The sequence below is a fragment of the Pangasianodon hypophthalmus genome, chromosome 19 (assembly GCF_027358585.1).
Source record: "Pangasianodon hypophthalmus isolate fPanHyp1 chromosome 19, fPanHyp1.pri, whole genome shotgun sequence".
Taxonomy (NCBI): Eukaryota; Metazoa; Chordata; class Actinopteri; order Siluriformes; family Pangasiidae; genus Pangasianodon; species Pangasianodon hypophthalmus.
Window position 1 is genome coordinate 15,458,773 of NC_069728.1, and position 23,046 is coordinate 15,481,818.

General features: G+C 37.1%; 1 protein-coding gene across 3 annotated transcripts in view; it reads right to left on the reverse strand.

The window, feature by feature from the left end:
- The window catches only part of nkain2 (sodium/potassium transporting ATPase interacting 2), a 193,821-nt gene that overhangs the window by 119,491 nt on the left and 51,284 nt on the right, over positions 1-23,046 (reverse strand). For all 3 annotated transcript variants that reach the window (XM_026922588.3, XM_026922591.3, XM_026922589.3), the window contains exon 2: positions 4,425-4,562. In XM_026922588.3, the coding sequence (XP_026778389.1) occupies positions 4,425-4,562 (138 nt within the window). The remainder of the gene's footprint in view (positions 1-4,424; positions 4,563-23,046) is intronic.

Sequence of the window (23,046 nt, forward strand, 5' to 3'; positions counted from 1 at the left end):
AGCAAGAAAATATCAATGGTTGGTTTGACTCAAACAGCTCAGAGCGCAAGAAAAGTGTTGTTCTCTAGACTGGCACATGTCAGAGATGTTTTTTTCCCAATACAGTTGTGTGAAATCCTCAGAAGGAACAAGCCAATTTGGCTCCGTGGAAAGGAGACATTAAGAGAATTAGAAACCAGTGCCGCACGTCCTTCTGTCAACAAAGCGCGGTAACAGCAAATCAATCCTAGCAAACCTTGAGAACATGACTAAGATGGATGCCGTGCAGCTTTATAGCGCCATAATGCACCAGACTAAGCTGAGATTTTATTGACGATGGCCTTGGAAAGGTCTCAGGTGCAGAAAAGAGTTTTCTCATTTACACATCGTGCTGGGGGTCTACAATACGGAGGCTAGAGGGTGTGACATGACTCCATATCCAAACCGAGCACAATTAACATATTGAAGCTGCAGCTTCCACACAGGGCTAGATAATAACGAGCCTCCCACGGATCGTACGGTGGGAGAAAAGCTGAGCTGAACCATTGACTTCAATTAGAACAGCTTGATATTTCACATTCACATGAAGGAGTTTCAGATGGAGAAGGTCCTGAGGTTCTGAATGGTTTTTAATGCAGTCTGTTTATAGTTCAGTCTCAGAGTGAAAAAGGTACAGGCTGAACAAAGAATCGTTTTCATCCTTTTCAAATCTGAGTTGCTGTCAGGACTAGGAGTGGAATGGTATGAAAAATTCACACTATGCTAATTGTACCGTCTAGGTATTGAATAATATGGTTCGGGGAATTTAAACTAAGATTTAAAGGAAAAATCCACACTTATCAATTATATTTATTTTGTAATGAAAGTCAGAGCTGAATTTTTTTAGTTTAAACTTCGTTCAATATTTTGGTTAACAGTTTCCTATATTACGCACAATGTCGTTCGACAGCCTACTGATAGTGCTGCAGTGGGATTATCCCTAGCTTCATCTCTGTCTAAAGAGAGCGATGCAGCAGCGCTTTAGTCATCCTTTAGTCTGTCCAGCTCTCTCACTTCTTCTGTACACTCTGCTCAAACAGATTAGCTTCCAAAGCTTCAACTTTCATGCTAACACCATTGCTCTCGCCACCTCATAGATCACTAACTAGCTAAGTTGAGTCTCTGCCATTATTCAGAGCAACTGCTTCGTATAGCTGCCTTGCATTCTGAAACGTTGCATGCAGCAATTGCACCAATGTCTCCACTATACCTATGTTGAATTTCTCTAAGCTCTTGGTCTTGAGTGTTTAGGAGCTACCAGCAAAACCTGACCATCATCCCTTATAGTTGAGATTTTTTTTCTCTCCTAATAAACACCATTGTACCTGTGCTAGAAATGTTACGCTGTGATGGAAGAACAACACAACTGCTAGCGCCTCGTGGGAATAATGAAAATACAGCACCAACCAACAAATTAGCACAGAGTCACTAAACTCATCACAACTACTTCAGTATATTTATTCTGTATTTAATATTCATATTTATTCCGTTTTCTTTAATAGGAGGATTACACTTCACTAATTTGTCAAACAATGTAGAATCCATTAGCTCTGCCTTTCAACTGGTATGTTTGTATTTTTTTTAAAAATTGCAATGCTTTACATAATTTTTGTGATATTTTTGGCAGTTTGGGAAAATATGTCAGGGGTTCCTGTGGCTGAATTCAGACAAAGAGCCAAAAATGATGAAAAATTGGGTTTTGACCAAAATTAGGATTTTCTGCTTATACGCTAACACCTTAAACTTTAGGAAATAATAAATATATTAATAGAATTAATAAATATATTTCACCAAAATGACATTAGAGATCACAAATATTTTATGATGTAAAAATAATAATTATGCTTTCATTAGATTTTTTTTTTAACAAAGAATGAATGTACTGTATACAGATTATATTTACTCAAGTTTGCTATAAAGATTGACATAGTTTTCATTGTCATGTTTAATTTAATGCAAATTAAATCACTAAATAGCGACTGCTTTTCGATAATCGTTGTGTTGGAGTTTTTCAGTAGAAATGAGAATGGAATCCTTAAATGCAATTTCTTCCCATTTTCATGTTTGGGAATAACCAGACTTGCCAAAATGCTAGAGCTTTACTTCTGGTTGTCATACAAAAAAGTCGGAGATTTTCAGAACTATACTGTATTTAGTAGAATAGATGAAAATTTCACCATGTGAAGGGCTTTTTTGTGATTAAGGGTGAGTCAGAAATTGGAGACAGGAAAGCACAGACCTAACAGAGCTAACCATTTAAAAGCGGCAGAAAGTTTTCTGAATGTTTCTTTCAGTTCCTAGAAATGAACAATGCGTCAGGTGTTTCGAAAAACATTTTATGTAAGGTAAGGTCTATAAATGTTCAAATGACATTACACAACATTTAATGTTGAAGGAAGGTTAACACGTTTCTACAATGTGAATTTTTAGAACTCCGAAAGGTTCTTGTGAAGCCAGAAGTTATTACGTCCTGAGGTTTTCAGGACATTGCAGGAACGTTATATATATATATTTTTTTTGTAAAAGTTTCCTAAAACTTCTCAGATATATTACTGAATATTCTGATACCATACTGTGTTAGCTGGGGAGTTATGTTCAAATGTAATCAGCAAAATGAGGATGCATATATAGTAAGTTATTAAGTAAGTTATTTGTGACTGTTTTTCACATAAAGGGTTACATTTTTAATTCTGGTGAAATGGCTAGTATCCCTAATGTTCCAAATTCCATCTTGCTTAACAGACTTTTTGATGCTAGTGGACATTAGATTATTTACGTAGGTGTCTCAGTAACATCACGACAATTACTTGCAGGAAAACCACCATATTGTTTGGACACAAAGAGTTCCACGTAATTAAAATGGCTACTTAATGTTATCTATCTAGTTACCTGCTACCAAAGAGCTAGTTACATTTACTGTTCATTTTTAAATTCAGAGTCATAATAATAATTGTTATAAAAATACAATGCAATATCTTTTTACAGTTTCCTGTGTGGAGAAAAAATGAGAGAAGCAAGGTCTCTGAGATATCAGATACAATGTGATATGACATTGATTCCCAAACCCAATAACAGTAAAACTAATTCAGATTTCCTTATCACGAAATACCTTCATACTAGTTTATGATCACAACCCCCAGTGGGGATGTTAGATAGAAGAAATGCAGCCATTGCTTCTGAACTGAGGCTGGAGGCAGGAAAAAAAATCTGCTTTATATTGGTAAGCTGACAGAGCCTGAGTGTGATAACCTTGTCCTTCAGAACATCGATATCTCGCAGCAGTACACAGGCTAAAAAAATTAAAAAACCGCTTGGATTTTAAATGACCGTTATACCTCATTTTACTGACATGCTGTCATAACAAGGGGCTTAATTTCAGCCAGACATCACACATCACACATTATCAGGACTTTGATACTCATCCTGCTGAAAATGAATGATTGTCCTCAGTGGTGTGCCATCGGATACAGTCACAATATCAGCAGCTTCATAGCTGAATACAGATGTGCAGGACACGCTAGCAGATGTAAATAGAGCTGAAATAGAGCTTTTTTTGACTTTTTTTTTTTTTCAAAAAGGGGCAAGATAAGTTCTGAGAACTACAGAGTTTGATATCTATAATAGCCTTTTCTCTTAAGGGTTCTCTGGCTGTCCATCTTGGGGACACTTTAAAGGTTCTACAACAGAGTGTTTCCTTATCAGAAAGGGTTTCAAGCAGAACCCATTTAGGAAGCTAAGAACCCTTAATTATCCAATGAACCTTTAAAGAACCCCTATTTCTAAGAGATTGTTCCCAAGTGACTCTTATTTAAGAATACATTACCTAAAGCTCTTTAATGGACTTGCATTCAATTCCGGGTGTATTCCCACCTTGCACCCAGAATTCCCGGGATAGATAAAGCATCTGATATTGCTTCAAATACCTCATTTTTCCAGCAAAAGAATTTAACATTAATTATAACAGATTACATATAGTAAGCTAATTTATTAGTGTACTTACGGTAGCGTTGCTACTCCAGCATTTACGGTAGCTTGTCCATTTGTTAGTGTTTTAACAGTAGCTGTGTTACTCTAGCAGTTTTGGAAAGATTATGAGGAAGTACACTAGAATTAGCTTGGCATTAGCTTGGCACAAACAAACACTGAAAATCTCCTAACTTCACTAACAGAATTTAGCATATTTACAGCATCAGTGATCAGCTTCCACCTTCTTATTAAGATAATAACAAGGTTTTAGGATTTAACAGTACTGAATAAGATTTTTTGAATGTAGTGAAAAAATCTTTTTTTTTTTTTTAAGATAATCTGATTTTCTTCATAACAAGTAAAATCCAAACAGTTCTCCATAGTAACCCCTGTTTTTGCTTTCGTAAGAATATTAATGTCTCTCTAATGTATAAACTCACCCCGGTGACATATCGCGGCCTGAACTGCACCGTCCCAAACAGACCCAGAATCACTGTGATGATGTGGATGAAGTTCGTGAGGATCGGCGCCCACTGGTAACCAAGAAAGTCAAATATTTGTCGTTCCAAAATGCTAATCTGTAACAGAAACAGATAAGATTAAATATAAGACCAGGTTATTAACTAGCCTGCAGGATAAAGAAAGCACAATCAGAAATCATATAGGAAGAAATCAATGCAATGCCATCATGCTTTCACTGGAATGAACCACGTGTAGCTGCAGTCACATTCCATTTCCTTTTACATTCGTTTGGTGTTGCTCTGTTCATGAGCTGCTGCTGATGAATTTTCTGCTTTGTGCTAGGAGGCACATTTAAAATTTCTCCTAAATGTGGAACTGTCACGTCCGCCCTAATTCTGTCCCTGTTGACCCATCATATTTTGCATCCCAGTCTATCGTTATTTCCCCCTCCACATCCCTTATATGGTCACAGCTTCCTGTCTTTTGTCTGGTGATTGGGTATTTCCACAATTGTTTCCCATTCCTTCTCTATAGTTTGTGTATTTATACCCTAAATTAGGAGTGTAATGCACTGACTATAAGTATATATGTTATATGTAACTATGTATATTCGGATATAAACCCAAAGTGTTTATTTTATTTAATATTAAACCCTACCAGTAACACTGCAGTAACACTAGGAAACACTGGAGAAACCCCTGACATAGACTCAGCTACATCACTCGAGTTCATGCTTAGTCTCACCTAGAGATGTACGCTGGACTGTTTTGTAATCCTGCTCACACAATTATTACTTTTGCCCACAATATTTTCTGCTATTTGTACTAGCCTGCAATAATTTATTGATGCAGACCTCTAGTCTCAACCCGTTAACCTTTCTGGTTAAGCTTTCTTAAAAAAAAAAGAAAAGAAAAAGAAAGAAAAATCCATAGTGCACCTTCTGTTCATATCTGTATTTGAACAGATTATCGGACAACTTGTGACCTTGGGACTCACATATTTGACTATGATTACAGTTATAAATATCTTTACAGGACCCTAAATGCATGCAATTTTACACAGCAAAGCTAGTTAAGATGTATGAAAAAAAAAGAAATATTAAGAAGAATTGTGGCGGTCATAAGTCAGTATATTAAGACCATGGAATAGACACATAGAATATTACAATACTAATGCCTTGATTATTAAAATATCCCAAATAAACACACTTTATTTGCTCTTGCATTCTCCACCTCATGCCTACACTTGCATCTTACAGAAACATTTTTTTTCCATCATGGAAGTTCATATGCTTCTGTTATGGACATGAAAAATCATTTTTAAAGCCATATTTATATTACGGAGATTATGTTTAGGCCTTTTTGAAATTCAGCCCAGGTCAATGACACATCTATTTCTAAGTAGTGACCAGAACATGAGGGTTAATTGGGGTCAAAATGAGGGACTCGCCATCGTACGGCAAGAGCACACATAGGTTGCAAATTAAAAGTGACAAGTCCAGCTTCTTGGTTCAACAAGCAATGCTAATTCCGAGGCAAGGAGAAGAAAAATGTCAGGTCTTATTCCCAATGAAGCTGTACCTAGTGCCATTGGGAATAGCATAGCTAATGCTAATGCCTTCTGAGGCCCCACTTGCTTTCTATAGCCTGCTATCTCTTCAAAAAAAAAAAAAAAAACTGTCCTTGAGTACCAATACTGTTGTAAGTAAGTGACTTTTTAGTGTCTACATTGGAAAGTCTATTTCAACAGAATTTTTTTTTTCATTTTTATGTAACGTGAGCAGTCCTAATCTTTTGTAAACTCTGCTCTCACCATTCACAAGGATGATGTCCCTCATATCAAGTCAAGTTATTTTATCCTTCATAACTTTTCTCTTCAAGTTTCAAACTAGCATGCGAGGTGAATATAGCCTACTGTGATCATTTTAAAAGTCAGTACAGTGCTGGATTTGGGGTTGATCTCGTGTATTTTGTTGTGTTTAGGTAAGTGGCTGGGTCTTTATGAGTAAAACTGAGCTCAGCAAATTCAACTTCTTGTTTTAGTTTTGAATTTGAAATTTCATAGATGTTTAATGTAACAGTGAAGCTTGATCCTGAGAAAAACAGTCCATGTAGCATAGCACATGTGCACCCATTTTTTTGCACCCTTGACTATGAGCTCCAGTATCCTGTCCTTGCATTGGACGTAAAAGATATTTTTCGAATCTGGCTAGCGTCTTTATTCTCCTTCATGTATAACTGATGTGACTGTGTGTTGTGCTAGAAGGAGATTCTATAAAAAAGCTCTGTGATGAACTATGCAGCTCAGTTGTCGTCATTTTGTCAGTCTCATCACACCTCGGCCGTTGTGTGTAGTGCAGCAGGTAGTGGGATTAGGAAGCACCGAAGTGTGTCGTACCACTGTGAAGTGTGTTAGCTTTAAACATACCAAATGAAAACAATAAGGAGTAGGGTTGTTATTCTTTACTTACTTATTTGTCTGCTGAGCAACTACAAAAAAAACCACCAATAACAGCCCGGACCCAGAAACTCATGTCATAATGTTGGATAATGTTTAACCTGAGCATGTGTTAAAAAAAAGCTGTGAGTTGGCTTCAGTGTCAAACACATTGTGTGAGTCACTTTAAGATGTCAGTATGACTAAGTTCACACACTTAGTGAGAGAAAAACAAGTCTGCAGATAATCCTGACATAACTGGGCATCACTTCGTGCCACAAATTCATCATCATCAGCCTGTACTGTAGCTTCTATTAACACTTACCCTCTGCTTGAGTCAAAATGATTCCTCAGAATGATTCATGAAACTTTCTGAGCGTGGTTTAATTACTTTCATAAGTAAAAACTATCCTTTTTAAACAATAAGCTTTATATGACAGAGATTCTGTTCAAACAATTTTGACCCTAAAAATGTACTATTAAAACCTGCTGAGGGTTACATTTGCTTGCAAAAGTTTGCACCCCCCACCTCTCCTTAGTCACTGGGTAACAAAAGTAGTTTATCTACAAATAGATAAACTATTTGCTTTATCTACAAATAGATAAACTACTTTTGGTTTTGGTTATCTAATGTAAAACCGGCAACAACAGCATATAAGTCTTTGCTGTTGAGTTTGTTGGAATTTGTTGGATGGGCTTTGATAGACTTTTCTTATAAGATCAAATCATCGTTTTTCTTATGTCATGTCATATCCGAATCCACCACCAATCCAGAAGCCACCACAGATCCACAATTCAATCCGCTCCAGACATTATCTCACTCTCACTCATCTGCTTATTGAACTTACCTGGTTCCTCTTAACCCTCATTTATGTTCGTCTACTTATTTCAGGTCATTCACTGCCTAGTTTTGTGAGGTTTTATTGTTCCTTTGCATGGTTTTGAGTGGTCGAGTCTTTGTTTGTTATTCCTTGTTTCTCAAGGTTTTTTCATTTGTTTGTTTCTTCTCTTCTTTTAGATTTTGATTGCCCGTTTGACCCCTGCCTGTTTTTGACCACAGGTTTGTCTGCTGATTTGGGTTGTTAATAAACGGCTCGCTCTTACATCCACCTGCCTCCACATGAATGTCATACAGGCGTATTTTATTAGAGAAAAATCAGAACACTGAACAGAATAAGTGTTAGCTAGTAGTTAATAATGTGGCAATATTACTCATGGTACTTGTGCTTAAAATGCTTTTTAGATGCATTCACAAAATGGCAAGACACGCAATTTAAGGTGAATACTAATGTCTGACATTTCTACATACACTATTTTCTATCGATTTCTATTCCTCTTTGATGCGATAAAATATTCCTTAAAGTGTTTTTTTAAGCCATTTAAATGAACCAAATTCATGTGAACTGATTTCCATGCGTTCTAAAATATGTAAGTTTTGTTCTGCGGGGATGAGTATTCTTTATTTTTCTGTATTAACCCAGAGACCCAGATGCATAATTTTTTGTGCTTGTACTGCAGTGATGGATGCACTTAATCCATTTCACATTATTTTTATGCAGAGTAACATAAAATTGTGTTATCACCAGTACAAACTGAACCATGGTTCCCTTGGATGAGGACTGAGGACACTGAATTTTGACAGACCAGGGTTCAGTTGTCTGGTGGACAGTTGTCTGGGAAAACCTGTTGGGTGTCACTAGAAAACAGTTAAAAATTCTGCCAACAATATACTATAAAAACTCAAATTTCTAATCTTGTCTTTGTTGTCTGCCCTAAAAATAGCAGTGGTTTAACCCTAAAGATTCTAAAACCTAGCTAGCTAAGTGTGCTTATCACACTCGATAAATGTCATGACTTGAGCAGGTTGTTGGATAGCTATGTGCAATAGCGAAACGGCTTAATCAATTCAGTTTGTAATCAGATAACGGCTGTCAAAATGTTCATGATGCTCCTGCGCCATCACATCATCATCAAAAGAGCACATACACACTCTGTACAGATAACGGCAGGCAAAGTTTTAAAATGGCCCAGAGATTTAAATGACTTATGAGAAGTTTACTCAACAGATGTGTGAGATCAGTGAAATAAAGAGAAGAAAACGAGGCTCATGTTTAAAATGCCACTAGTGAGACTGATCACCAATGTAAGAATTTAATTTCTATTATAAACATAGAATTCTTTAAAATATTGCAGTAATGCTCTTCTATAAGGAGATTCAGATAGAAATGTAGAGGTAGGTATGGTCTTTCAGTGGGATAATGACTGGAATATTTACACTGATTTTTTTTCTCTCTCTTTTTTTTTAAATCCTAGGAAATTCAATTGGAAATTGTCAAAATAGAATTGACCCTGTTAAAGGTTTTCCCATGCCACTACACAGATAAAAATGGACTAAACTTGTAGTCCTCACCAACCAACCTAGGTATGAATGAATGCACCCTTGTTGGTTTCATTGTTTTAATTAAGGGTGTGCAACTTTTGCCCTCAACTCAAAAGTCTATGGTGTGGAGCACATTTTACAACATACTGCTGTAAAATATAAGGACATGGTCTAGGTCAATGGGACATCTATTACTAGCTAGTGAGCAGAACAGAGTTAATCAGCACCTGCTGTCTGAGGTTCAGCGCTGACCAGCTGGTGACCACCCCCTTGGGACTTGTCTCCTGTTGTCTCTCCCATACCACGAGCTACTGCTAGTGTACATCTGGCAAGCGAGTGCATCCTGCACACACTCCCTGCATCATCCATCATAATAAACATGGCTCTGCTGACATGGAACACCGCTGGCACGCCTCACATGGGCAAAGTTATTAAGAAGGATATGGCTAATTAAGACATTTTCACACTCTTGTCATGCAGCCTAGGTGGGCACGTTTTGTATTTTGGTGTAAATTCTCCACTTTGCAGTGCCCTCCCTCTGTGCACTACGCTATAATGTTTTGCCGAGACTTGCAGCACTCAATGACACAGAAGACACCTTTGGAGCTGGCTTTGTTTTTTCACCGTAATTGCAGAGCACTTTTTCCCGCCACACACACACACCTGAATCCTGTGCGTTCTCTCCAGTTGCTTTGGCACCTCTCCATGCTGCCTCACTAATCATTTCATAAAGCAGACGGCTTAAAAGATGGCTGATGTTTTACCATCTGTTTCCTTAACAGATTCAACAGAAACCAACTCAGGCTGAGAAACCAGGATGTGAAATATTGACACTTAAGCCCTTCGTGACGCTACGAAAACCTTTATTAGGGGAAAATTTGTCTGCCTGTGTGAGGTGCATTAGACCACTTTCAGAAGCGATTAGAGGTGTAGAGCAGAATGAAAGGTAAACAAAATAACATTAATTTATGCAGTTCAGCATTTCCATGACATTTGAAAAGCGTAGTGAAAAGGTAGTCGCTAAATGAAACCATACCTGCTAGACGAGATTTACAGAGCTAAATAAATAAATAAATAAATCTAATTTTTCATTAGAGCTTCCTAAAAAGAAATATTTAAATAAATAAATAAAAATAGATGCTCTTCATTACAGTCTTGTAAAAAAAAAACAATAAGTATAAAATAAAAATCTACCAAATGAAAGCTGCTTTTCAACTCTTCATTACAGCCTCATTAAAAAAAAATACAAAAAAATTTTAGTACAAAATTAAATAAAAATAATTGCTCATTATAGACTCATTAAAAAAAGAAAAAGAAAACAACATATGCTCACAAACGATTTAATCAAATGATTGTATTTTAATTTTTATGCATATTATTTTTCCTCAGTATGCACATTTTATGCATATTATGTTTCCTTCACACCACATTACACAATTTGACCAATCACAGTAGGGTGACCTTAAATATGGGCATAATGGAGCTCATTAATAGTATACAACCTTTGAGAAATGAAACCTTATTTTTAAACAATGAATACCACGAAGTCCTGCACTTTTATACAGTGTTATTGAGTATGCTGTGAGAGCTGAACTGACACAGAAAGCTTTTCCAGACACCCAGACTTGCTGGCAGAATCCACAACGAAGGTAAAGCACTGAGATTCTTCAGTGCAATGGAAGGCAAAGGGTGAACAGACTTGAAGGTCTTTTGGATAGACTGGCACTGAGTGCTCTGGATGAAGACAGGACGTCCCCATTATCGCTAATATGGCCCCTGAGGCCCTGTTCATCCTGCTTTTCTGTGACACGTTCACACAATGTGACAGCTTTATCAGATAATACTCAAGCAATTAGATGCAACAATATGGTTGGGAACAGCAGCTGTGACAGCTTCAACTTAAAATAATGCAAATAATATAGTCCTCAAAGTATCTACTTCGAGATTTTCTCTAAGATTTGCTCATCATGTGTTTCTAACGTTATCATAACGTTATCCTTGCTACATAGCTTTCTTAGTCATCTTGACACATCCAAAATGTATGTTTTTATTCATTTATTTGTAATATTAAGTCATGATTTTGAGGTGCTAATACATGGCTTGAAGAAATGTTAATAAAGTAATGGTTTAATTTTGCCTTTAAATGGCAAAAACAGGCTTCTGTAAATTTAATACCTGCCCAGTATTGGTATTATCTTAAACTCACAATCATTGTTCACAATTGTTCAGAATCAAGTGACTGTCAGGCTGCAGTGAATCACACTGTGAGTGATGTATTTTGATATCTATTAGATGTATCTATTTCACTCGGGCCTGTATTTTGCACTGTTAGGTAAAATCGTCCAACATTCCATATTCATTAAGATGAAAATGCAAAACATGTTACTTTGCTCATTTGAATAGGTGTTGTAGACTGTTACTGTTATTACTTTTTTTTTCTTCTTTGCCTTTTTTTAATCTTGTGTCTTAGATCTGTTGCACTTCCTCAGTTTTGTTTCACATTTCTATCCTCTGTCTTTAAAGGAAGATACATTTACTTTGTGAAGTATGCCATAACACTCACGAAGTCTCTGTGGTCTTGCGAAAGAGAAAAAAAAATGTACATTTTTTCATTTAACACTGGAAATAAACAGAAAGTTTTAGAATTTTGAAAGATTTACAACAATAAAAGGAAATGTTCAATATCTTGAATTTTCAATATTCTGCAGTATTTCTAGGGCACTATTTGTGATATGCTATTTTTTTTTTTTAATGAAAAAAAGTCTGATTTTTCTTGAGTCTTTTCCCTTCTGTCGAAGCACATGTTCAAATAACACTTTGGAGGATTTGCTCTAACCTTGTTAGGATCATCAGGTTTTACACAGACTTGTGGAGTCCATAACAGCTTGAGTGCACACTGTCATTAAAGCAAAAGAGGGACATACTGTACCAAATACTAAGGAATTCTTTCACTTGTGGTTTCACTCAGGCTTATGGACCCCACTGTATACACAGTGATTTTAAAGTAATCAAATTCCAAAGGTGACATGCTGATTATTATTCCGGATTATCCATCTGTTTCAATCTGATTTTTAATTCTGTTGGATGACTGAGGGATTATACTTGATTTTTCGGCTGTATGTAAATATAGCAAATGAGTTTGTAATCCATTAGAACTTGAAGATCATGCAGTTTGGAGTTCTGGTGCCTTACTCTCAGTATGATATCTAATTTCTAACACAGTAGTGTGTTTATTCTATAGAATAATGGCTGAAAAGCATTGTACCGATGTCTGCATCTTTTCCTGGTAATAAACAGAAACAAGATGTATGCCTTTCACTACAATTACATACAGTGGACTGTGTAAACAAACCAGTTTACTCATTAGATTTTCAATTTTCATATGCCGACCTGATTAGTCCTTAACTGAAGAAATTAAGCCTTTCTGTACCAGAGATGCAGGACATGGTAAAGAGGGCTGATTTCCGTAAAGTACACACTTTAGCATCCAGTCCCTGATTGAGATGAGTTTTTTTTTTTTTTTTTTTTAAACCAAGGGTCTGTCTCTGTCTTTCTCTCCCTCTTTCTCTCTCTTGCGTTGTATTTATTCTGGTGTGTGGGGACAAGAGCTCGTTTTAATCAGTGAGACAAAAGCCAATCAATCAGGAATGGCAGGCTGAATAGAGAGTACACTCCATGCTGAATTCAAACAAGTGCGAGCGAGCTGTAGTGTACATATGGTATGAGCTACAGAGTGAACACTAATCAGTTAGATCCATCAATAATCCTGGACACTTCTCCTAAGAATCATCCTGAGCATACTACAGGAATCAGAGATCTTGATCATGGTTAATGTGCAGAATTTTATATTACAATGATGAACAAATCAGTAGCCCAGGTACAGGGACAAGCAGGTTTTGTATTTTAGGCAATTTTTTAATTCATAGTTTCTCAGTAGGCCAAAAGAAAACGTCAGATCTAATTAAATTTTATCGGCCACACACACACACACACACACACACACAACCATACACAGTACGACGTGCAGTGAAATGCTTTTCACGACTGTCTGGTGACATTAAACAGAATTTACATAAAAACAGAATTTACTTACATAGACATAGAAAAAGAAAAATATATAAGATAGACAGTAAAAAATGTATGAACTCTACATATGTGGTATAAAGTGCAGCTGTATGTGCAATATTTCATTTGGTATGAATGTTTAAACTTAATGTTGTGGTGTGACACACAATGACGCTGTAATTATAATGCGTCCTTCCAAAGCTGGTGCGATCTGAATGAAGAACCACATGGTTAAACATATTGAGTGAAAATAAAGACACTAGCCAGGCTTAAATAATAACTTTTTTACACGTGATGTAAGGCAGAAATGCTGGCCAACAGTTGACTTTTTTATCGAAAGCACAAACATGACGTGATACTTCAGCAACTTTGTTATTAGAGAATAATAAATAATCAACTTGTTCATTTTCCTTAGACTGTATCAATATACTCAATTAACTAACTTGCTTGCAATATGTTATTACAAATTGGAGTTTTTACTTAGCAGGTGGGCTAGCTAATGAATTTATCCTTTGTCCACCCCTGACTATTAAGCGCAGTGCTTGAGAGAAAATTCACAGCTCCCATTAATTTGTTTAACGTTTGCCAGATCTCTGGGCTGGTGTTATGTCTAAGTCTACATACTCAGCAAGCTGCTCCACAAAACAACCCAAGAACAAAGGCTGATTTGCACAACACCTCCTTTGACTATTGTGTCTATTTCCATCAAACAAAATTTGTGCAACCTCTGAGAAGCCAGCCATCTCTGGCAACACACCAGTTTCCCACAGGCCATTTCAGAAAGCTCTTGATGGCGAATATCTGCCACAAGAATTGTTTTTTCCCCCACAGGCCATTTCAGAAAGCTCTTGATGGCGAATATCTGGCAGAAGAATTGCTTTTTCCTCATATTCTTTTTTTTTTTTTCATTTGGCATGTAAAAGCAAGACGTTTTCTGCTGGCACCATTTTTTCCAAAAACATATGCGTCAGTATGTATATGAACATTTCTCACTTTGTGAATAATCGAACTTATCTTCTTGCTCACCAGCCAATTTCACATCCACAGCTACAATGGTAAGTAATAATCCACCATCACAGAACATTGCGGAGACGCAATTACATATAGCTCATCAAACATGCACTGTTTCATGATTAACCAAACCGCACGCTGACATACTCCTGGCTGTGCTCTTCCCTGATGTGCGTGCACTATTGAACACCTCATGGCAAATTACTATAAACCCACATAACAGGGCAGAAATGATTAGACAGGAGAAAGGACAGTACATTATAAAATCATGAAAGAAGCGAAAGTAGCCGAACAGAGCAAAACATCACAGAGAAAAAATCTGTACAAAAGCAGTGAAAGAGGAGGCAAGGGAGGATGAAAGAGAAGAAACGCAGCCAGGTCGATGAAAGAACAGAAAGGTGTGGGCAGTTTAGATCCGCTGGGATCCTTCACTGCCATAACAGCCAGCCAACAGTGTGAGATATGCACATAATAATGTGCTTCCTTTTGTTTCTTAGGGGTCCCTGGCTGCAAAAAGTTCAAGAACCCCTGCTGTAGGTAACAAAGAAACACAAATCATTAAAGCTTATGATTAGGTTATGATATTATTATGTTTTTTCTTTACTTCATAAAGGGGAATGTCCAACAGTTTGTGACACATAATGTACACAGTGTGTACAATGATACACTAACTAATATTTCAATGTATTCAAAAGTTAAATCTAGTGCAAAGAATTCTCGGTTCTGACTGGTGTTGATAAGGTGATAAGGTTTTGATTAATTTTCTGTAACAACAGTTTGACAGCATTTCCAATGGCGTTTAATATAGTTTCAGGTGAAGGCACTTGTTCCAATATTTAAGAAAAAATAATTATTTTTAAATTCGTGTCTAATCACTGATATTTTGAAGCATTCTGTAAGGAGATATTAAACATTTGGAAGGAGTCTCAAGTGTAACAGTCAGACGTAAAGCTGTAATTTTACTAAAACTAGGTTTTCCAACATAGAAAATTCTTCTCTGAAGTCTAACTTCAAGAGAACTAAAAGAAAAAGAGAAAGAAAAGAAGAGAGGCTGGTGAGGAATGACTGTTATCATGTTGTTGTTCACAGATATTAAATGAAATGAATGAAGTTGTTTGCAGACATTAAATGTAATTATAAACGGATGAAGTGTAGGACTTGTCATTCTTAAATAAATAAAAATCATCAAAGTTGGAAAACTGCTGTGGTATAAGAGGAATAAAACGTTTTCAGGATGGGCAGTAATCGAAAAGTAATTAACTTTGGGGTCAGGCTGCATCTCACCACCCTGTCGCTGATTAATTTCCTATAACCTCACACTCCATTTTGTTTTATTCCATTCTTGACAATGCTGTTAGATAAAGAATGTATGTCTTTGATCCATAAATGGCATTTCAAAGCTTAAAAGCATCTTCACGCTCTCTTCTTGAATCTTTTCAGAACTGCTAACCTTTTCAAAAAAAATTCTAAACTTGTTCTGACAGTAATATTTTCTGCTTACCCAGAAGGAAAGAAATGATTTTAAAGTGAACTGAGCAAATATTTTCAGCTGCTCACTTTTGATGTTGACATTGTTGGAGTCTCTTTAAGGACACCATTTAAGCAAACGTGACAAAAACCATGCACTTGTTACAAAAAACTAAGCATTGAGGTAGACAGCTTAAAGAAAAAGACACACAACTCTGGGTACTCCGCACACCGTGCCGCTGAAGCAGAGCAAGGACGTGCATTTACATGCGGCCAATTAGACTCTGCGGAAAAATGCAGACAACTCCAAAGCTGTCACAGCGATTTGGCCTGCGCTCGGGACTGACACTCCACTGCGGATGACGCATGTCTGACATTTGAGGCTACACACACCATTTGTCACGCACCATGCTCATGATTTCCAGCATCGTTCCCCTAGTGTTGTGATAGAGACGATGTGTTTAAGTGCAGAGGTTTTTTTTATTCCGTGGAGAGCTTCTGTAGCTGCTCTCAGAGCATACAGCTGAACATGAAAAATGTTGTTCATTATCTCCTAGGCACAACTGTCCTTCCGACCGCTCGCTCTTTGACCTGTATTCACAGCGAAGCTTCAGCAACACTAATGGAGAAAAAAACACCCTCCCCATGTTAGCACACATGGATGTACAGTAGCATGGAACTGATTTTAGCAAACGAGATAAAGACGTCACGATTTTGCTCTTGTTGAAAGAAAATGAAATGATATAAAACGGAAACTTGGGATACATCTTAAGCTTGCCTTGACATCTTACGGGTTATTTTAACACTTTATTAGCTCAAGTGAAGTTCATTAGATGAGGAATTACTTTTTCAAAATAAACCTGACAATAAAATGAGATCTATTTAAATCAGATTTTATTTATCAGATTTCTCCATCTGCACAGAAACCAGTGTAACTTCAATATTTTATACTGCCAACTAGCTAGCAACTAAATCAATTAGCCTGCACTCTCACTCGCTAGTCATCAAGGCAGCTAGTTAGCACAATAGTTGCTAGCTAGTTAGTAACTAATAATTTATTAGTAATTTACTTTGCTATGTGTCGAGTAGATTTTATGTAGCTAACTATTATATTTGTCATAATAATTGACATGTTATTTAATTCAATGAGTCGTCAAGTGATCAAGCTAGCGAATTAGCAAGCTGATTATATAATTTTAGAAACATGTACATTAAGACATAACTAATCCAAATACTAATTTAAGGCATATCTTAATCGTGCAACTGCCATGTAGTAATGGGATACATGTAACTTTATTATGTATTATAATATTTATATATAATTTATTATAACTTTATCTGATTTAATAAATCAAGTCGTTGTAATTAGTGTGGGATATATTGCAACTTTAATGACAACTCTTGACTCTATTAATTCACATGTACCCATCAACAGCTTAATAGCTAAGATAAATGCCTGAGATAATGTGCTTTAAAGGTAAATCTAGCCCTTCTTTGCAGTTTATAGGACATTCATGATATCAAATTAAAATGGGATACAAAGATTTAAAGATTGTATCCAATTTTAATTTCATATAATGAATATCCTGTAAACTGTTACCAAGGATTTTGGTTTACACACCCCCTCAGTACAGATTTCTTTTATAGTACAGATGTTATATTTATAACATAATCCAACAATTCAAAATATTAGGCTCAATATATAATCAATTTCTGAACTTTCCACACATACACAAATTTTTTTTATTCCAGTTGATATAATTTATAGGCATAACTTTTTTTTTAATGCTAGATTTCCACCAATGCAACATAATCATGAACCCCTGGCTATGCTTCATGGTCCTTGACAAGTCCCTAAACATCACTAAGTATTAAATAATTTAAGCATTATGATATTTTTATTACAATTTTTTCTTATAATATTTATTACATCTTTAGCTATGTAACCATCACTAGTTGCAAAATGAAGGTTTGTACCAATGTAATAAGTATACATACTGCTTATACACATACAATATCAAATAAAAGCTAATAAACACAGCTCTAAGCTATCATACACAATAAAACCTCTGGGATTCGCACTCAGCAGGGGAGTGCTATCTTCCAGAAATACTGCAGTCATTTTTGCAATGATGTGCCCATTTTTGCAATAATACCTCAATTTAATATTTCAACGGTCATTTGCTGCCAAAAGGGCCCGTTAGCTGTGCTGGTTTAGCACTCTGAATTAAGTGCTCAGTGACAACATCTCAAAGTGTATATGACTAAAAATCATTTCAAGGCTATCTCCTGCCTAATTGTTTGGATCACAAATTTAATTTAATTTACTCTTTTAAGTGTGATTAATATTTTAAAAATGGTCTGAGTTTCTTTTTTTTTGAGGCAGTATGAGCACCCTTAGCGTCTGCCTCCCAGTGCATATGAGCACATAAAACATAATAAATCAAAGAGAAAGTATTTTACTCTGAAACCACAGTGGGAGTTTCCTTGATATCACCCAGAGAAGTCCCTGAGGCACCAAGGCTTGTTTGCCACAAATGTCGATATTGTTAATGGCTCCAGGACAAAGGGGGCAGCAACTGAATAAAACTCATCATGATGAGGCTCAGAGTTAATGAACACAATTCATTTCAATATTCGTTTGCATTTGGATGAGGCAGAAAAAAATGGGCTCGCCAGAGGAACCAAAATGATGATCGGCTCTAATCTGGGGCCCGAAGCAGCACTAAACTGAAATGTCACGTTATTGAATGGGAAGGTAGCTGCCAACATGTGGAGAGAGACCTCCATGAGAAGTGCCACTATAAATCAGTGCTCAGGAGGATTAATAAGACTTCAGATGGCAGGATACAGAACGGACATGAACAGCTTTACTTCTTAAAGTCGTATTCCATCAAAGTTCAAACAGGTCTGTTGGACATTTTTACACTTCACCTGAATACTCAAGTCTGTACCCAGGATCAATGCTGGGCGCAAATTCCTTACAAACCACAGATCAAATCAAAAAATTTGTAAGTAGTAAAAGTAAATTTGTAGCTGTAAAAGTAAAGCCATACTGCTGGTTTATTGGGCTCAATAGGTACTTCTCCTGTTACCTTATCGGAATTTGAATTTGAAAGAAATATGTATGAAATTCTGTTGATTGTGAGACACTTAGTAACAATTAACAAAAAAAATATGAGCACACAAAAACAAAATTCAACCATGCTGCCCTCATTCAGTCAAATTCATATACATTTTAATGAAATCAGGCTGCCCTTAAATAATTAAAAAGAAAACATTGCAAAAGTGACTATTTTTAGCACATTAATTTCCCAGTAGAATTCAGATATGCATAGGACTCTCAGTATGTGCGTGTGTGTGTGTGCGTGTGTGTATGTTAGTGTATATAACTATCTAGCTGGTACCTTTCAAGGTAATCGATGACTTGTGTTGCCCACAGTGACATTCACTGCTCTGTTATTACTGCTATTATTGTGCATCACTATTATTATAGCAAGTTAGCCTTCTTCAGCTTGCAGGATTATACTGTTTGCAGTCTGACTGACTGCTTTGTGACTCCTAAGTACTAGAAATCACTTCGTGTGGAGATACTCTCTTTGTTCTTCCTACAACTGTTCGCTTGTTCAACTGGTAGAGATTTAGCCACCGGCAAATTAGCATTTTCAGCGCTTACATTAATACAGTCTGTTGCAGAGTAAAGCTATTGTGTGTATGTGTGTGTGTGTGTGTGTGTGTGTGTGTGTATATATATCATTGAATCTGGATGTGTATGTTGTTGATATACCGTTTATTGAATAGGATATGTATTCAATATGTACTGAATAGGAAAATATTTGCTTTTTTTTTTTTTAAACCTGTCAACTGTAGTAGCTAGCAGGAGCAGAGCTAAGCAGTGGCCACCTCCAAAATATCAACTACCACCCCAGATCCAACCACATTTTTAAAAACAGCCTCAAATTGTGGTCACATTTAAAGGAAATAATATCAGTCTGTTCTAACCCAAATATTAAAAAGAATGTTGAAGAACTGTACATTATCTAGCCAAAAGTACATGGACACCTGACCATCAGGCCCATACGTTCATGTTGGTCTTGACATTCTAAAACCATTGGCATTAATATGGAGTTGGTCCCTCCTTTGCTGCTATAACAGCCTCCACTCTTCTGGGAAGGTTTTCCTCTGGTTTTTGAAACATGGGTTGGGGATTTGTGCATTTAGCCACAAGAGCGTTAGTGAGGTCAGACGAGGAGGCATGGCACGTAGTTGGCATTCATCCCAATTCATAACAAAGGTGTTCAGTGGAGTTGAGGTCAGGGCTCTGTGCAAGTCACTAGCGTTCTTCCACACTAACCTTGGCCAACCATGTCTTCATGGAGCTCACTTTGTGCACAGGGCCATTGTCATGCTGGGACAGGTTTGAGTTAAGCCTTTCGTTTCACTGAAGGGAAATCTTAATGCTAAGGCATACAAAGACATTCTAGACAATTGTGTGCTTCTAGCTTTGTGACAAAAGTTTGTGAAAAGTCAACAGTGTGGTGGTCAGGTGTCCACATACTTTTGGTCATATAGTGTGTCCCACCTTAGCCACTCCAGTCAAAATGTTCTGGATCTGGCCTGTACTTGACTGCCCAATTGCATTGCCGAGGGCAGCGCCTCAAGTGTCGGTCAGCCAAAGAATTGCCTTTGGTCAACAATATCCCGGCAATCTGGTAACTCCATCTTTTCAGGTGGTACTCAATGAGTTTATTTTTACTCTTTCCACAAAAGTGTTGCATAACTTTTGGCAGTATTTCCATTTTTAATTGCTTTAATTTCAGTAACAGTGAACAAACATTTTCCATGAACTGTAACTGTAGGCAGTGCCAACTCTGTGGCCTCTACCGGTGCAGTCCTGCCCTACTCCCGATAATCATTCCAGCACCTATGATAAGACTTCTTTCCTTTGTTCATGATGGTTGTAGAATGAGCACTACTGCCTGAGGGAAGAAACAATGTGTGCAGAGGCATTTTACTCTGTTGCCTCAAGCCATGGTATTACTTCCAGAGAAGCACTGGGGAAAAATTCCCCAGCACAGCTTTAGTAGGGCTTAGGGTTGTCATCTAAGTGTGAGCAAATTTCCAGAGATTTATATCTTCAGTAACTGCTATATTATGGTCAGGGTCACAGTCTATCACTAGAAGAACCCACGCAGAAGCTGACGACTCCATGTGATACTCCACATATAGAGTAACCCGAGCTCAAGTCGACCCAGGGACGCTGGAGCAGTGAGACGGGAACACTACCCACTGAGCCTCTCTGCCATTCATTCTTTCATTACCCAGTTAATAAAGTAATTGTAAGTAATTAGTAAGTAAGCAATTGTCTTCCATGGACTGATATTTTTCTGTCCACAGGTCGTAATTGGGAATTTTATATATAATATATTAATTATAACTTTAAATTAAAATATATTCTCATTTAAGCAAAATACGTTATTTATTCCCATATTATCTATTGATTATATATATATATATATATATATATATATATATATATATATATATATATATATATATATATATATATATATTTTCACCATCTACTTTATTAAGAACAGCTGTACACCTGCTCAATCATGCACTCATCCATCAACCAATCATGTGGCAGCAATGCAGCACATAAAATCCTGCGGATACACGTCAAGGGCTTCAGTTAATGTTCACATCAGAATAGGGAAAAAATGTGATCTCACATTTCCAGAAGCTGAGTTTACACAGAATGGTGTGAAAAACAAAAAACATCCAGTAGGATTGGAATGACTGACAATAGTATCAGGAATCATAGCTAGATTTAAATGTCTGTTGGAAAACGTGATGCCTGCAGCTTTAGGATTGTTGAAAAAAAAGTGTGTTGAATTTCCTAATGTGTGTTTCCTCTTCACCTATTTTGTAATCCTATAAGAACCGTAATAGCCTGCTCTCTGACTTCAGAGCAGAGCAACAAAACATCTTTCTCCATGCTGCCAAGCAGACGAAGCTGTAAATGTCTTCACTGTCAAAACATGAATGAAGACTTAAATTAAGAAAATGACACCGTGTTTTTAATCAGGGCGACATCACTAGACAAGAATTCAGTAAGTATCTCCATTGAATAAAGCGTACTTGCGTGTGTCGTTAATATAATTTTATGTCAGTTTTATAATGAGCATAGTTATAGCTAATAACTTGGTACATTTATTTACAGTCCTGACTTCAGTTTTGCACGTATTCCTGACTTTGTTGACGGGTAATTAAGCAACAAACGATTGCAGCTACTGCAGACTTGTAACCAGTTTCCGCTATTTTTCCACTGTAATGATGTAACATGTACATGACATGCTTTATAGATTTCTGGCCACGCCCCCTTCTTTTTCCCCTTCAAAGCCACAGGTGATGCTATCGTCATACGGTGATAGTTAGGGGGCACAATAGGACGATGGTGTGTTACACACGATATCACAAGTCTAACATCTAGGGAGTTGGGGTTCTATGGGTAGAAGCAGCTTCTTGATGAAAGGGATCAGAGGAGAATGGCCAGACTAGTTTGAGCTGGAAGGAAGGCTACAGTGATTCAAATAATTGTGGTGAGCAGAAAATCATCTCAGAAAGCACAACACATCACACCTTGAAACCAGAAACCAGAAGACAGGTTTTACTCCTGTCAGCCAAGAACAGGAATCTGAGCCGACAGTGGGCACTGGCTCACCCAAACTGGACATTTGAAGATTTTTTCCAGTCTGCAACTGTGGTTTAATGAGTAATGTGTTTGCATTTTGAGAAGAAGATCCAACTACTGTACGTTCATCAGAAAAGCTCATGGGAAGGTGCAAACAATAATACCTACTGGAGCGGGAGTGTGCAGGATTGGTCAACCGAGTCTGCAGGAGTGAGCAGGATTGGTCAACCGAGTCTGCAGGAGTGAGCAGGATTGGTCAACCGAGTCTGCAGGAGTGAGCAGGATTGGTCAACAGAGTCTACAGGAGTGTGCAGGATTGGTCAACCGAGTCTGCAGGAGTGAGCAGGATTGGTCAACAGAGTCTACAGGAGTGTGCAGGATTGGTCAACCGAGTCTGCAGGAGTGAGCAGGATTGGTCAACAGAGTCTACAGGAGTGTGCAGGATTGGTCAACCAAGTCTGCAGGAGTGAGCAGGATTGGTCAGAATTCCTTTGGGAGCAGGCAGTAATGGGATTCTACTCACAGTGCTGAAAAAGTGCTAGTG